Consider the following 16,033-nt stretch of genomic DNA (forward strand, 5'->3'; position numbering starts at 1 on the left):
CTTTTACGAAAGAAGACACACAAAAAGTACATATATTTAAAATAATATCAACACACAGTTAAGTACTTTTAGCACAAGAAAAAAAATTGATTATTTACTTAATTCAAGTAGATAGTAGGCATGTTTTACACATTATGCAAATGGTAGCTATAAAAGTTTTTAGTCTTTTATATATAATTGGATAGTAAAAACTTTTTCTTTTTTTTGCAAATTAGAAGACTATAAAAATCAGCACAAAGCATCAGCACAAAACTATTCAATTATTCGTACTTAGTGACTTACAAAGTACTCAAATAGTTGACAAGGGGCAAAAACAAAAATCTGGTTTGAAGATTCACAATACTTTCTCTTATACACAATTGTTTTCATAAATTTTCTAATTAGAAAAACAAATTAATTAAAACTAAGAGTAATTCAAATTTTCTTAAAAATAAGTTCTTAGATTATTAAGCTTCCAGCCAAGATATATGACTGGATATAAATAACCTGTTTTCTTTTTTCATTAAATTTGTTATCTCTCTTAAACCAAATTATCTCTTAGAAATTATTTTTCCATAGTTTTATTTCTGATACATAAGTAAGTTTATATTCTGAAGATATCACTCAAGTTTTGTAAAAAGCATTCGAAATCTTTTTATATAAAAATACTGCTTTCTGCGGTTGACAAAATTTCAAACATACTTTTAGGTTTATATAACTGATAAAACCGTTCATTGTTATGAAGTAGTACTTCGTAAGGACGCTTATGCCCAAAAACTAATTTATCTTCCAAAATATTTCAAAGCAACAATATAAAGATGCACTGCAACCAAGGTATATTGTGTGCCCAAAGCTTAGGGAGAATATGTCCACCAACAAAGTTACTTCTAACAAAAATATTTGATATGAGCAAATATTTTTGCACTTTGTCCACGTGCCAGAAATAAATTCGCTAATAGTGTTATTTACATGTCAGAAGTGAATACACTGCTTTTCACCTGAAAGCAGTTCACATTTCACTTTAGAGAGCTGAAAATTTCCTTTGGGGGAAAGACTTTGGTGAAATTTCATGATTTAACTAATAATAAATGTAATGAGACAATATGAAAATTCAGAAAATATGCATACATTAACGCTAAACCAATGTTGTGATTGCCCTACAATTATGAACTAAAACCTTTACTACCTTTGTACAAGAGTAAAATACTCAAAATTGCGTTCAACAAATAATTCGTTAAGATAAAAAAAAAAATATTTAACCTTTTCCAAATTGCCTGAATTTGGAGAAAACACGGTGTCATCGTTTACTTAAATCTTATTAGACCATTGGAATAATCAAGAGAATCAGCTGATGCTCTCTACATTAGAAAGTTCTCAAGGTAGAGAAGCTTGCTTTAAGACACTGATCATTCACAAGGTTGATGAAACCCTTCATCGATTTCGGCATACTTATATATAAATAAACAGACAACTTACAAGCTAAATATATTAAATTTAAATGGCCATGATTTAATGGAATCTTTAAAGTTTTCAGAAATGATATGTTTCATAATTAAAATATAAAAAATTCAAAGCAAGGCATGTATCTTATTAATGTAATTGTACAAGGATGTTCGGAATATGCGGACTATACGAGAATGCGGAATGTGTCAGGCTAAATATACATTGCATGATACGGTTCATGTCAAATTTATATATACAAATATCGACCATCTGGGAGTTTTAAACTAGAAAATCTATTACAATGAACTACGCACTGAAATGAATTTATGTACAAATCCGGACACAAATTTACATTGAAGTATAGTATGCTTTGCGAAAATATTTTGGTAGAAAAGCTACGAAAAGCTTTTTCAATAGCTTTTAAAGCTTACTAAATACCAAACAAGGTTATTCATAATCGTACACTAACAAAAAAGAAATTAAATACTTAAAAAATAATTCACTAATTTAAAGCGGCTACAGTATGGTATAAATGTGGATCTTCATTGACAAGAAAATGTGACACAAAAGTAGATTTTTTTCTTTCCGTAGAATTAATGTGAGATGTCCAAGAAGATTTTGAGGCGAAATTCTGTGCCGTCTGACTTCTGGTGCTGTCCATCGGAGGATCTCGCAAGAAGACTCCTCCAAATACCGTAGCTGTAACATTATATGACGACATATAATCGATAGAGAAAAATTATAGGACTTTTCAGTTTTCTAAAACTGATTACTTCCTCTGAAAATGAGTACATATTTCTCAAATACATTTCGGACATGTTTATTTTCAATCTATAAACGTAAAGTAACTATAACTTTGAACTACTTATTTACATAACACAATTTTATTTCTTGCTGGTAAAAGCATTGTATAGCGATCGTCTTCAATTTTTGACACCGAGATTTAAACAGATATATCTTTGTGGTGTGCAGTGCCCGAGTGAGAAAGAGGCTTTTATGCATTTCCGTTTCATCAAACTATCTCACAGATGAAAACTCGCAGGAAGCTAAAAATTGTTATTTCGATTGGATACAAAGGGAGGATCCTGGTGTAACCCAGCGAACAGTCTGAAGTACCACATAACCGAATAGATTCAAACCATCAAACTTTTAAGTATAATTAAATATGTTCGAAAGTTTTGAGTTAAGGAAAATTCCACATCAATGTACCATTAGGGTTTTTCAATTTTCTAAATTTTTGCAAAAGTAGCTTACACGTCTGACGGAGATCAAGACAATCCAAAGTGTACCACCGGACAGCAAAAGTTGCCAGAAGGCTGAAAGTGCCATTACTTTTCAGCGCAAAACCTTTTTTTTTTACCTTGAGAATAGTAATAAGGGAAAGTAGTGTCAGAGAAAATATTGCGTTCATATAGACAACCGAAAAACTTTTTTCGACTTTGTCAAGCTTCACTAAGCAATAGTTCAATTATTTTTTACGAAGGAAAAATAACTAGTGAAGTACTGTTGAATACATGAGGATAAGTTTAAGTATGTAGAGGTGTAGCTTCCGATAAACCAGGTCAATAAAAAAAGCTAATCCTTACTAGTGGATGAATCAATACAATTAGCTCACTATCCGTACATTTAGAAGGGATTCGCCATTTTTTCACTGTAATTACGGTTGTAAGGAGAAACTGAAGTGAGTTATTTGCCATGGAGGAGGATGCCGAACCCAAGTTATTTTATTTCAAACAGAACCAGTAGCATCACCTGTAACTGGGTCAGATTCGTGGTAGTACTCGTATCACTAGGAAAATCTTGTAAACTTGAAAATTGAAAAAATATATGATAATTTAATTTAAAATTAAAAAAAATGAAAACAAACAAACATACCTAAAGTCTTAATGTCTAGTCCATTATCTTCGGAATGTGTAAGCAATTCTCTGAGAAACAGACATAAATAGATGAAGACGTTTTTACTATGGTAAGGGAGTTCCTGTACTATCTGCAATACAAACACATGTACGAAACTTTCATTTAATTTAAATACGGAACATTCGCTGTGAAATAAAAAGGTAGCTGTTTAATTAAATGACTGTCATTTAAAAATGAAATCAAGTTTTACTCCCCTTAGAAAGGCAGGAACCCGCCTTAAGCCGGGATCCCGAGAACTTAAAACAATTGAGTTTTGCCCAGAACCCTAGTTTTCTCCTTTAGCATAAGTAATTGAACGTACATTCCACCGATTTAGAATCCCATAAATGCATACCTGTTTGCACTGTAGATAATTGGACGCTGATTCTAAACTTCTGTGGTGCACTTCATAAGGTACAATGGGCTCTGGGGTGGAATCTAACAACAGTAATAGAGCTTCTGCAACAGAGTGAACACTTCCTTGAAGCGGCACAAGAGACCAATTGTCCAGCCAATGTCTGATTGCAGAGATCTCCGACGGTAGACCTGGCTGGATAAATAAATGTGGCTGCTTCATGCCATGTCTATGAAGGTGATCCACCAAGAACCAGACTTCTTTTGGAACCGGATAACTTCCGCCTCCGTCTTCTCGCGCCACTAAACTTCCTACACTTCTTTTTTTCTCCTGCGCACATAATAAGCACATGATTTTTAGAATTAGGCGCTTCCTTATCTTCAATATTGGCCCTTGGAGCCCATCTGCGGAAATTTTAACAGTAGTGGCTTATAGCATGTAAATTTGAAATCTGGATCTTCACATTAATGAATTGACAAAATACTAGGTTAAAGAAACAGCTTGAAAGGAAGTACGAATTTTCAAAATGTTCTTTTTCGCGATCTATGCTATTTTCGTGGTTTCTTCTCTTGTTGCACTAAGCAGTATTAGTGAACGTTGCAAAAAGTTTATGTGAGGGAATAATATTGAATATTTTCAAATTTTGGAAAGCTTTACAGAACCAGGGCTTAATGTTATTCCGTATTAAAAACCGTCACCGTTCTCCGCATTTTTTTTTGCGAGTGGCGGGGAACGGTGGTTAGTGATTCACATTATTTTTATATTAACTGCAAGCCTTGTTCTAACAGTAAATAAAAATCTAATTATTCACAGACCTATTTAACTTCGCTTACAGAGGAGCATCCTCCTATTCTGAAATTTACCGAAAAAGAGCTCAATAATCTGTGAGTTGGTTTAATTTATCGGTTTACCTGAATTTAAATTCCGAAATTAAGGAATTTTAAATTTTCATAAATTAGTACCTACTGATAAATAATTCTCACCATTTCTACAAGTTTGCCGAGTGGTATTTCCTTAATCGGGACAGGAATATTTGATAGTGTCTCCAATGATGTTCCAAAACAACTGCGTTCATACTCACCTAAAAAAGAAAGACAACTGCAGCAAAAATTTGTAGATAAATACTACAAGCTGAATTGTCCGGGATTTCAGGAGAAAATAAACGACAAAATCAGAATTAAGTACCTGTAACTGTGATGAATATGTCCTTGCCGCCAACCAGATGCAGTACCAAGATGTCGTATAAATGATCCTGACCGGAATTCAGTTTGTAAGCGGATTTTTTGTCAACTAACACCTCCAGTTTTATATCACATTTTTCTCCTAACCAAACATTACAAAAAAAAAATTATAACTATATTATTATTATTTTTAAAAAAAAATGATTTAAGGCGCGTCAACATCTAAGGTTATTGGCGCCCGGAGCTTTTCTCAGTGCACTGCCGGCCTCCGGACAATGTTCTCTCGTTACAGACAACACTGTCCATCACAGGACAGTGAGCTGTAAGAAGCTCCTAGGAATAGAAAATCTAGGGGTCAGCTGCTGGATTCGAACCCAGGATCTCCGCGTGGGAGTGCAGTACGCTAACCGCATAGCTAATCCCTTCCCTTTTATCAGTATTATTATTATCATTATTATTTTAAATCTCATTTACATTTTTTTTTTTATTCAGAATGTTTAGGTGACTATTCACTAAAGAAAGAAGAACTTTATCGCTAGATTTTTTTTTTTCAATAAGAATAAATCTAAACTAACTTTTTTAATTTTTAAAAAAGACTCCCATCCCTACATAACGATGAGAAATTTATGGGTAAATAGAAAGAGGACATGAATAATACTCTATATATTCAAGACGTGAATATCCCATTGGTCTGAGTATTTATTTTCCTGTAAGAGTGTGTATAAGATGGTCAAAAATTAAAAAATGAGACGTGTTCAAAGATGTACACACAACAACTGTCCTGATAGGTGTTCCAGGTAGTATTGGCCCTAGAGATGGAGGCGATTTCCACAAAAAAGTAAACCAAGTTTCTATTCTTCGTCGAAAGGGTGAAACGGCCATTTTATTATTATTATTGTTTCTTTTTTAAGCCCCAAAAGGGTTTTAACTGCTAGGCGTTTAGCGAAGTAGCGAATATAATTTTTATAAAAAGAACAAGCATTAAACTTTCCACAATATATTCACTTACATTAATAGTAAATGCTCAAAATACTAATTTCTTACTGAAATCTTCAATAAAGTAGAGTTTACCTGGTTTAACATCACCCATATATGGTTCGATCCTTAGCCAATCTTTGCAATAGTTGGCGTCATCTAACTTCTTAATAAATTCGAATTTTACAGGCACCTGTAAAAAAATATTTTTTTCTGCAAAATTGAAACTAGAGATCTAAATGGAAAAGAAGGGTGCGCCTTTTTTTGTGGTTGATAATGGACTTCACAAAAGGCATTTAGTGCTAAATGAAGTGACGATAAAAATGACATAACTTCGAAACTGATACTGATTTTACAGTAAATACGGAACTCCGAGAGGGACCATGAGTTTAAATACTTTCATACTAATAATATATTCAGTAAAAATCTCTGTCGATCTTGTGAAACAAAATATTTGAAAAAAAAAAACAAATGCAGTTGATAGATAAAAAGATTCAAATGATCGGGAACCTAGTAGCAAAATTATATCAACCGCAAATGCAATTTGTTTTTAAACTTCCGGTTACAAGTTTTAAAGATTTCCTGAACCCTTTATTGTCACTTTTACTGATGATATTGGTGTGAATCTATCGCTTTTGACTGTAGCTGAAAATAATCTAGTGTTTAGAAAATTACCTGTCCAACGTTGGCTATAATCAGATCTTTGGTTTGAGATTCTAAATATACCACTGTGTCAAATTGTATTTCATTTGTATCTACGTGCGCCTGTGGTAGAAACTCATTTTCTAGCCTATCCAGTTTCTTCATAACTTCCTCATGTATTTTTCTGTATTTTACCGTGTCTATTATCCTAACCTGAACAAATAAAAATCGTGACAGTGAAAAGCCATCACTGATTATAACCAGAGAAAGTGGGGAGACATAGATTTTGTGACCGTACCAATAGAGAAGTGAGATAAGTATAACAATTTTCAAGTTAGGAGTTGTACATTTTTCCAAACTCTGACTTTTAAAATCTTTAGCTAGACCCAGGTTCAACGCGGCAGCTAGTAATTTTTTCACTGAAAATTTCGCGTAATTTGATAAGATACTTGGCTAAGAAGGCGTGCTTTAAGCCTAAAGCGTTAATTAAGATAGTGTTCGTGGTCAAAATAAAGTACAGCTTCATTTCAAACTAGAGAATTCACCATCTAATCTTAATTGTGCCAGTATTATTGACAATGTTAGACTTATGGACCGTTTTATACCAAAGGAAAGTCTTACCTCGGATCGGAATATCGAGCTTACAGGCTTATGATCACTGATCTTGTAGATATTATGACTCCTATATTCAATCTGGTATATTGATTTTCCCCGCCACAATATTCTATCGCACCAAGCGGGTGCCCGATTTTTTTCACTGCAAGTTCCAAAAACAAAAGTTTATAATTATTTATGCAAAGTATAAACAACGTAACTTCAGTATGTGTTTAAATAAAAAAAGCCTCACCTAGAATCCCAATTATCTGTGCCAGGATCGTATTTGTAAGTGGGCCTGAATGAGATTGGTCCTTCAATGAAATTCTGGAAAACTGCCCCACTTCTTCTTTGTCTATTTAACTGATCAAATTCCAAAATGGCCGAATAATTTTCATTTTCTATATGTTTCTTCACAACCGCCGGTGACAATCCAGTTATGCGATAATTCAAATCGCCCAGCCAATATATCTGACTAACACAATTAAAACTAATTTCTTACAAGGCTTTGTTAAGTACATGCTTAACTAGAACTTTAATTTTGTGTTTAATTGCAGAGAAAGTTCATATCTGATACTTAGTGTAATTAACAACAAACTTTAAGATTTTCATGAGAATCCGCTAACCAAAAGTGTCACATTACTGCAAAGATATTCCGTTATTTTTTGCGATGTTTTCAGAAGAGTTCCAATGATTTGCTTTAGACCCAGTGACTACACTAAACACTCGATACTTCTATTTGAAACATTATTCTAGAAACTTTATTTCTACTCTAATGTACGAGTATGTAGCACGGTTCGAATACATTCACGCATGTATAATTGCCAAATATCTGTAATTTTTAAGAGAGTCGTCCTAGAGCGTCTCTTTCAACTTGGATGTGATGCAAATTAGGCTCTACCACTTTAGTTTGAAGCTTTTTTTTTTTTTGAACAACACTGTAGTAGAGGGTTTTTTTTGGGAATGTAGAACTTCATGCATAAGTCTTGGGTGACCATTCTATTTTTTAATTCTGCAAATTCTTAGAACAAGGCATCAAAAAGGTTTTCTAAATAGTTTAAATACCATTTTGAACCTGTTTTTTCTGGAAACCATGGTTTTAATGAGGTTTAGGATGCTATTCTTCTCTCCAAAATTGGCATTTGACTGTGAACGTAAATATTATTGAAGCACCTAAATATTTTTTAAAAATTCCATTAGAAGAAATTTCTCGAATAAACAACATAATACACAACAAAAGAACATAGTGACAGTGTTTCTCGCCAGATTATATTTTCTTGCTTCAGTCCCAGTATCCGATATTCAACCATCAAACGATCATCATTTTTACATTTTGAACATCCGAATCAGGTAAGAAAATTCTTTTCCTACTTCTGTATGCAATACATCCGCTCGGCCAAAATGAGCGAAAAAGTGAAGTACTTATTTTATTTTTATTATTATGATATCCGATTTTAAAAACTAAAATACTCACTCGTGATCTTTAATTGATTTCGGTGGGGTAAATGATGTAAACAAAGTTCTAGAACATATGTCTTTAAAGTCCTGATTTCTCCTTTCAAATTCTTCAACATGTGCTGCAAGATGGGCATTTACAAAGCACATAGAGGTATTGTGAACTTCCATTCGCACAGAAACACCTCCTTTATTTCCCTTTAATATAGAAATTAAATATAGATAGCATCAGTTTAAAACGCTAACAGTTTTAAGCCTTGAACTTGTTAAACTTCTTGTTTAAACAAAATCGTAAATTTGATTTAAGGAGTTTAAATAAGGAAATACTATAAAATAAATTATTAGTAACTGAGATATTAATTATGGGGGGTGATGTCAGTCGCCTACTCGTGGTGCCCCCTGTTCTCGCTGATCGACTGACAATTGTCGCCGAATGCAGCCCATGACAACACTACAATAATTGCGACAATAATAAAAATTATAATTATAATCATGGCTAACGCACAAGCAAACGGCCTTTCTCAAGGCCTTGACGACTGCCTGCTTAGAATATTATTCTGGAATGCAGGTGGAATTAGTAAGGACAAGTTCACTGAACTAAAACATATTATTTTAAGTAATAACATTGACGTTTTTGGCATTATTGAAGCAGGCTCTGCTTCAGACGATTTGCGGCATTACCAAATGCCAAGTTTCCAGACCTACGCACTAAAACGCGCCCGTCAAGTTTCATCCGGAATAATTGTGGCTGCAAAATCTTCATTGCTGGTTAGCTTTAATATCCTGAAGGAAATGGAAGATGAGGATAAATTAGAATGTGCTGAACTGAGGGTATGGAAGGATGCATATCTGCGACGTCTCTTATTTGCCTATAACCCGCCCGGAAACAAACCTAAACTAGAATGGTTGGAAGCACAGTGGGATAGACACTCAATTCTTTGTGGTGACCTAAATGCTCCATCAATGCGATGGGGTTACTCATGTACAAGCGCGGTAGGCAGGATTTGGCAGGATTTCATTGATTCAAACCCAGTTTTATTCGTTGACAATACTTCAAATGCACCGACCTTTCTATCCCACGCCGGTCATACGTCTCACCCCGATATTGTGTTGTCTCATCCTTCGAGGCAACCGGAAATTGTTCATTCACTCCTACCTGCCCCTGGAAGTTGTGGTCATAAGATACTCCTAATCGATTTACAGTCCACCTCTAAGAAGCCTCACAATAAAAAACGAACCAGGTGGAATATTAAAAAGGTAAACTGGCAGCTTTATAGAAAAACCACGGATGAGTCTGTTACTGGGAATTTAGTAGCCGATAATGTGGATCACTCATTCCGAAAACTACAAACAGCCATTATAAGTTCTGCTCACAAAGCTGTTCCTAGAGGATGTGTAAAAAAGTATTCTCATTTTTGGAATGATGCGCTGCAATCACTGAAAGACGACAGGGACCATGCTAGAGATCAGTATGAGAGCACTCGCAATGCTGATGACCTCATTGACTTGAAGCGTAAAGCAGCAACTCTTAAGAAAAGTATAATCCAAGCCAAAAGAATGACCTATAAAAGATTCTTACAAAATCTTGATTTTAGGAAAGATGGGGCAAAGGCCCATAAATTCATTTCTGCATTGAATAATAAGGTCCCCTCCGACAATCAACCAATGAATAAAGGCGACAAATTGATTACAAATGAAAAGGATATTGCCAAGCATTTCTGTAAATATTATCGCAAAGTTAGCAATTTTAGACCGAAAAAAGAAAACGGGAGTCCTAACACCTCGTTACCAATGACTTGTAATAGACAAGAGGATGAAGACCTATTTAATAAAAGTTTTCAACTGCCTGATTTGGATTGTGCCTTAAAAACCACCGATACTAATAAAAGTGCAGGGCCGGATGAGTTACTGCCAGCATTCTTGGTGAACCTTGGCCCTAAAGCTAAAGTAGTAGTGCTTGCCTTTCTCAATCTTGTATGGCAAAAAGGAATCCCATCAGAGTGGAGAAAAGCCGAAATTGTGCCGATTTTAAAAAAAGATAAGTCCCCTAACCAGCCTGAGAATTTTAGACCAATTTCACTCACGAGCTGTTTTTGCAAGATATTCGAAAGAATGGTTCTCAGGAGGCTGCAGCATTTCCTGGATAGAAACAAGCTCATCTCAGACTGCCAAGCTGGTTTCAAACCCCGTAGAAACACCATCGAACATGTGATACGTCTCTCCCAAAGTATTAAGCAAGGGTTTCAGCACAAGCAGAGCACGTTGGCGGTATTTATTGATTTTAGGGCAGCATTCGACAATGTATGGAGAAAGATGTTACTGCACAAACTACTAAACTTGGGCATAAGAGGCAACCTCTATCGATTTATACATTCATTTCTTGCGCAAAGGTTCGTTCGGGTTAGATATAAAGATGCTGTATCGGCTTTTGGACAAACGAAACAAGGCCTACCGCAAGGTTCTGTTATAAGCCCAGTATTATTTAACGTAATGATAAATGATGTACTGGAAGCAATAGAAACTCAGCCAGGTTTGAATGCTCTGCTACATGCGGATGATTTGGTGATATGGGCCACAAGTAGCAATATACAGGCTTTAGAATCATGCTTAAATGATTCACTTAAAGTAATCGAACGATGGTGTTTGGAAAATGAGATGAAGGTAAACCCCAGGAAAACAGAATACCAACTCTTCACGCTGTCCACTAAGCAGTATGCACTCTCCTTGAAGTATTGCAATGAACATATTGTAAGAACCGATGAAGCCACTTACTTGAGTGTAAAATTTGACCGAAAGCTAACTTGGGGGAAGCATGTTGAGAAGCTGGTGGAACGAAGCGAACAACGCATATCGCTTCTCAAGAGACTGACGGGTATTAAATGGGGTGTGACACAGGAAGTGCTTACCCTCGCCTATAAAACGTATATAAGACCCTCGTTAGAGTATGGCACGGAAGCTCTGATTACTACCCCTGAAACAATATGTGGTAAACTAGACAAAGTTCAAAACGCGGCCCTAAGAGTTATACTAGGTGCCCCTCGTTCGACCCCTATTACTTCAATGGAGATGCAAGCAGATATCGAGCCACTTGCCGTCCGACGAGAGATTGCTGCGATCACCCTCGATGAAAGATTAAAGCGATTACCCATTAAGTACTGGCAAACCGAAAGTGTGCCCACTTTGAGGTTGAAAACTCAAAAATGCTTTGCGGGTAAAGTTCGAGATTTACGTGAGCAAATAGGGCTTGAGGATTTACAAGATCGGAAACCCTTTTCTGACTCTGATTCCTGGGAAGAGCCACAGTTGGCGCCGGGTAGACTGAATTTAATAGAAGATGTAAGAAAGCAAAGCAGTCCCCCGCATGAATTAAAACTGTTTGCCCTGGAAACAATAAATAATGTTTTCCCTTCTCCGCCTTGGGTGCATGTTTACACCGATGGTTCTGCCGAAGGTGCAAACTGTAATGCCGGCGCAGGAGTCTACGCAGTGCAGTTCCAATTGAGTGTTCCTGTTGGAAAGTTAGCATCAAATTTTGATGCAGAACTGCACGCCATCGCCATAGCGTTGGAAGAGGTGGCTAAAAGGGACTTTTGCAAGACTGCTTTACTTGTGGATTCCCAAGCAGCTATTTCAGCAGTAACCGGCTATGATGATAAAGACGACATCATTATAAAGAAATGCAGGGCTCTCATAGATAGGTTAATTTCGCAAGGGAAGCAAGTTGTACTGCAGTGGATCCCGAGTCATGTTGGACTCCAGGGCAATGAAGAAGCTGACAGATTAGCAAAAGAGGGGGCGAATCAAGTTCAGTTCGAGGCCCCGCTGACGCTTAGAACTGCTAAGAGAGAGATCCGGCTCCGATTTCGATCGAAGATGGCCGAAGAACAAAGGGGAAAAGCACAAGGGAAGCAGTGGGAGGTGCTTGAAAATATCAAAGGAAGACTCCCCACCGATCTGCCTAGATCAACAGCTGTGGCATGCTTTAGATTATTGACGGGGCATGATTACCTTCAGAAGCATCTCCACCGAATTGGCATTAAGGACAACAGTATCTGTGTGCTTTGTGGTGGAGATGTTATGAACGGTCCGCACCTGCTAGCATGCTCCCAACTGCAGGATGTCCGGGACAATACGCCCACGGACCCACACAAAAAAAATAGTATTTTATATTGGGCTGCCAGACGTCGCATGGCCGTAGTAGCCATTGACCGTGAAGGCGTAGGATAAAAAAAAAAAAAAAAAAGAAGATATTAATTATTTTCTATTTTGAAAAGAATGCTTACCATTTTGCCCATGATTCCAGTTCCAACTGTATCAATTGCTACCCGTTTCACTTGATGTCCCTTCTGTACAAATATTATCAACATCATTCCTACTAATCTCACAAGAGCTACTTGATCATATTTCGCACCGTTATGTAGACCCTTTTCAACTTCACTTCTGAAATAATTAATAATAAACTTAAAACATAAATAAATATTACTGCCAAATTTAGAAATTTAAAAGATACATTTGAAGCTGGCGACTCCAATCATTTACGAAGAGGAACAACGTATACTTTTTCAGGCAACACCGAAGTTACTGCCAAAAATATTTGTGAAAAAGGCGACAACTCGTAAGATGCAATTATAGATCTAAATTTCCTTTTTGTCTGAGAACAATTCTTTAAAAAAAAAAAAAAAAACTAACACTAATCTATTGTAAAAGAAAACAAAGTTAGGGAAAAAATTTGACACTTTTATTACCTCCATTCTTCTTCTCTAGGGGTATCATTGAAGAGGAAAGCTTCCTTAGAGAGATCTAATTCTTGGAATCCAATGGCATAAATATCCGGAGGTTCTATGTCACAAGCCAGCCAGTCAGCAAGGCCCACCGATGGAGGCTGACCATTAACGTTCCATGTGCCGACAAATACACTAAAAAAATAAATGGACCATTTAATTTACAGGAAAACTATAAGTATTGAGATTACCCAATGCAGTAATAGAGAAAACAAATTACCTGAGTGATTGCTTAAATGTATAATCATTTTCCAACATAGACATTTGGTACCTAATAACTGTCTCTCTGGCTGCAATAAGGGCGGCTCCGCTGGCTATGCTTTCTCGTGGCAAGGAAACGTCGGGACTCTCATCCAGCATCTATGATCATTATTTAGGGCAGTACACCGTTAATTTAATGTTAAGAATGAAACAACAGCAGCAGTAGATAAATGCCATAAATGTTGAAGACATATAGAGCGAAAAATCCTTTGACCCATCCTAAACTGATGATAAAGAACTAATTCCATTATTCACATCGTACTGTAGTCGACATCGTCAACTTTTTTGAGAGAAAGCAATTCCCTGGGCAATGAATTGGGTTTTTACGAAGACTTATATGGAAGCCGGGAGGTATTAACAATTTTACCTAGTTCTGAATTAACAGATCGTCTCTTGCAGTTTTTTCGTTTAATTTTTCTCACCTGTTTCTTTTGATCTTAGATTCATGGGTTCTAAATTGTTTAAGGTCCCATGATTCGTTAAATTTTGTCGGAAAAATACATTTTGTTAGATTTATCAGCAAAAAAAAAATCTCAGAGATCTCGTTTTCAATCATTGAGGCATTTGCAAAATCTAGGTTATCTATTTCGTTTCATTTTATTCCTTTTGCTTACACACTCTTCTCGATGATCGTCTAAGCTCCCGAATATAACATGAACGGTGACAGTTACCAATATCTGTCATTTTTATTGTTTTGTTTACAAGTAATTGCATTACTTGCAACATGCTTAGAATATGGGTGTAGAGTTCTAAATAAAGAAAAAACTCAGTCCGTAAAAAATGTACGTACGGAATCTGATGCTTCTTTGCCAGGAATTCCATTACCGTCGCTTTTTATCAGCGGGTTATATTTCTTTAGCCAGCCTATTTCTACAGAACCATTCTTCTTATTAACTTCTAAAAAAATAATAATAATAAATATGTATGATGAAAATTATCAGTTATAATAAAAAATTAAATACATTTGGATTGGAAACAAATTATTGTCAGTCTCCACTGCAAAAGTTTTATTTTTTCTTTATTTTAACATACTTTCTATTTCTCAAAAATGTTCATTTTCTATCTTTTTAATTACACCTTAAAAGAACAATATATTTGAAAAAATACTGACACATAACTAACCTTGTTTACAAAACTTTGTTCATAAATTTTCGAAAAACGTTTTTGTCTTTATAAATTTATTTTTATGCTTTAATATAATTGCAACTAACTTTTCATATTGTTAACCTTCTCTTTCGCACTTTGTTCTTATTAATTTATGTTATTCACCTAAACTCTGCCTATCTATACTCCTATTCTGTTGCTCAAGGATCTACACTAGATCACACCCGTTCATTACTTAAATAATTCCTCTTCTCGAACTCTTCATATCAACGTTGCCTAAGCGTTGATAACGCGGTTTTATAAGATTTTTCGTGAATTTGGAGAAAAAGTTTTTTAACAAGTGCCTTATACACAACAGCTTTTTTATTTGTTTAATAATTGTGAGTTAATCTTCAAGCGTACGTTTATAGATTGAAAATGAATACGATTAAAACTTCTAGGCAAATAAGGAAACGGATAAAACTTAATCTAATTAAAGACTTGCACAATTTACTTACTATCCGATGCTTTATACAATTCATTTACAAACATATTTGACTTCTCGCCGAGAATCAACTCAAATAATAGTTTCAAGTTACCAGATGAGATATTTAAATAAAGATCAGTGCCTGAATCGTCCTTATTGTCCGAATCTGGAAAAGAAAATTAATAGAGAAAGGAGACAGAGAGAAAAAACATCAATTTGAGTAATTTAAGAAGTAGTGAAACAAAATGTTTACCTATATCACATTTAAAGTCATTATTAATCGGTATTATTCTTTCCACACAAATATCCTTGGAAGAAGTGGGTGGTACATTATTAGAAGTGAGGATAAAAAAAGCACTTGAAAAGCCATTACTTAGAACTGCTAGAAATCTGGTAGTTCGCACCCATCCCTGCATCAAACTAGCATCGATACACTTTACACCAGTTAAGGAAAAACCATGAAAAAAGGATTTTTAGCAAAACGAACTTAAAATCAAATTATACTGTGAAAAGATAATGCAACGTTCCAATTTCATGCTTTCTAATTAACTGTAAAAAAGAAGATAAATGAAGTAAAGGATACAGCAACTATATTTTCACTTGGAAATTTAGATTGTAAGAGTGGCACTAAATCTACTGAACCCATATTTTATTGCAGATTATGTCAAGTCAATACTGAAGAAATTAAATTCATTTTAAAAAAAGTAAACAATTAGGTTCTTTCAATTGAAAAGTAAACGTAAAGTAGCTGGTAAGTAATTTTACAATGTTAGTCACAAAAACAGTCATGATTAAAATAAAAACAATTTTTCCTGATAAGCGCTTCACATCTTCTTTCAAAACCAACACCCACAACGGACTCAAAGGAACCAAAAGCGAAAACTTCCCTAGGCTCGTGTAA

At 35.2% G+C, this 16,033-nt stretch overlaps 1 protein-coding gene across 1 annotated transcript; it reads right to left on the bottom strand.

Moving 5' to 3' along the window:
- Positions 1–842: 842 nt before the first annotated feature.
- On the bottom strand, positions 843–16,016 carry LOC141454948 (inositol polyphosphate 5-phosphatase OCRL-like). The gene is made up of 17 exons (XM_074129667.1): positions 15,716–16,016; positions 15,386–15,566; positions 15,164–15,298; positions 14,353–14,459; positions 13,522–13,661; positions 13,266–13,436; positions 12,804–12,960; positions 8,540–8,718; positions 7,319–7,540; positions 7,093–7,228; positions 6,505–6,684; positions 5,926–6,022; positions 4,859–4,996; positions 4,657–4,754; positions 3,674–4,003; positions 3,298–3,409; positions 843–2,121 (listed from the first exon to the last, which is right to left on the bottom strand). The coding sequence occupies exons 1-17, from the start codon at positions 15,776–15,778 to the stop codon at positions 1,925–1,927; spliced, it is 2,643 nt and encodes an 880-aa protein (XP_073985768.1). The 5' UTR covers positions 15,779–16,016; the 3' UTR covers positions 843–1,924.
- Positions 16,017–16,033: the final 17 nt, after the last annotated feature.

This window comes from Rhodnius prolixus, unplaced genomic scaffold (assembly GCF_049639745.1).
Source record: "Rhodnius prolixus isolate KJV_2025 unplaced genomic scaffold, Rpr scaffold_15, whole genome shotgun sequence".
NCBI lineage: Eukaryota > Metazoa > Arthropoda > Insecta > Hemiptera > Reduviidae > Rhodnius > Rhodnius prolixus.

Coding starts and splice junctions, on each gene's coding strand:
- LOC141454948 (XM_074129667.1), bottom strand. CDS start 15,778: ATGGGTTCAGTAGATTTAGTGCCACTCTTACAATCTAAATTTCCAAGT. Junction 15,299..15,385: donor TGACTTTAAATGTGATATAG/GTAAACATTTTG, acceptor TTTCTTTTCCAG/ATTCGGACAATAAGGACGAT. Junction 12,961..13,265: donor CCTAGAGAAGAAGAATGGAG/GTAATAAAAGTG, acceptor TAATTATTTCAG/AAGTGAAGTTGAAAAGGGTC.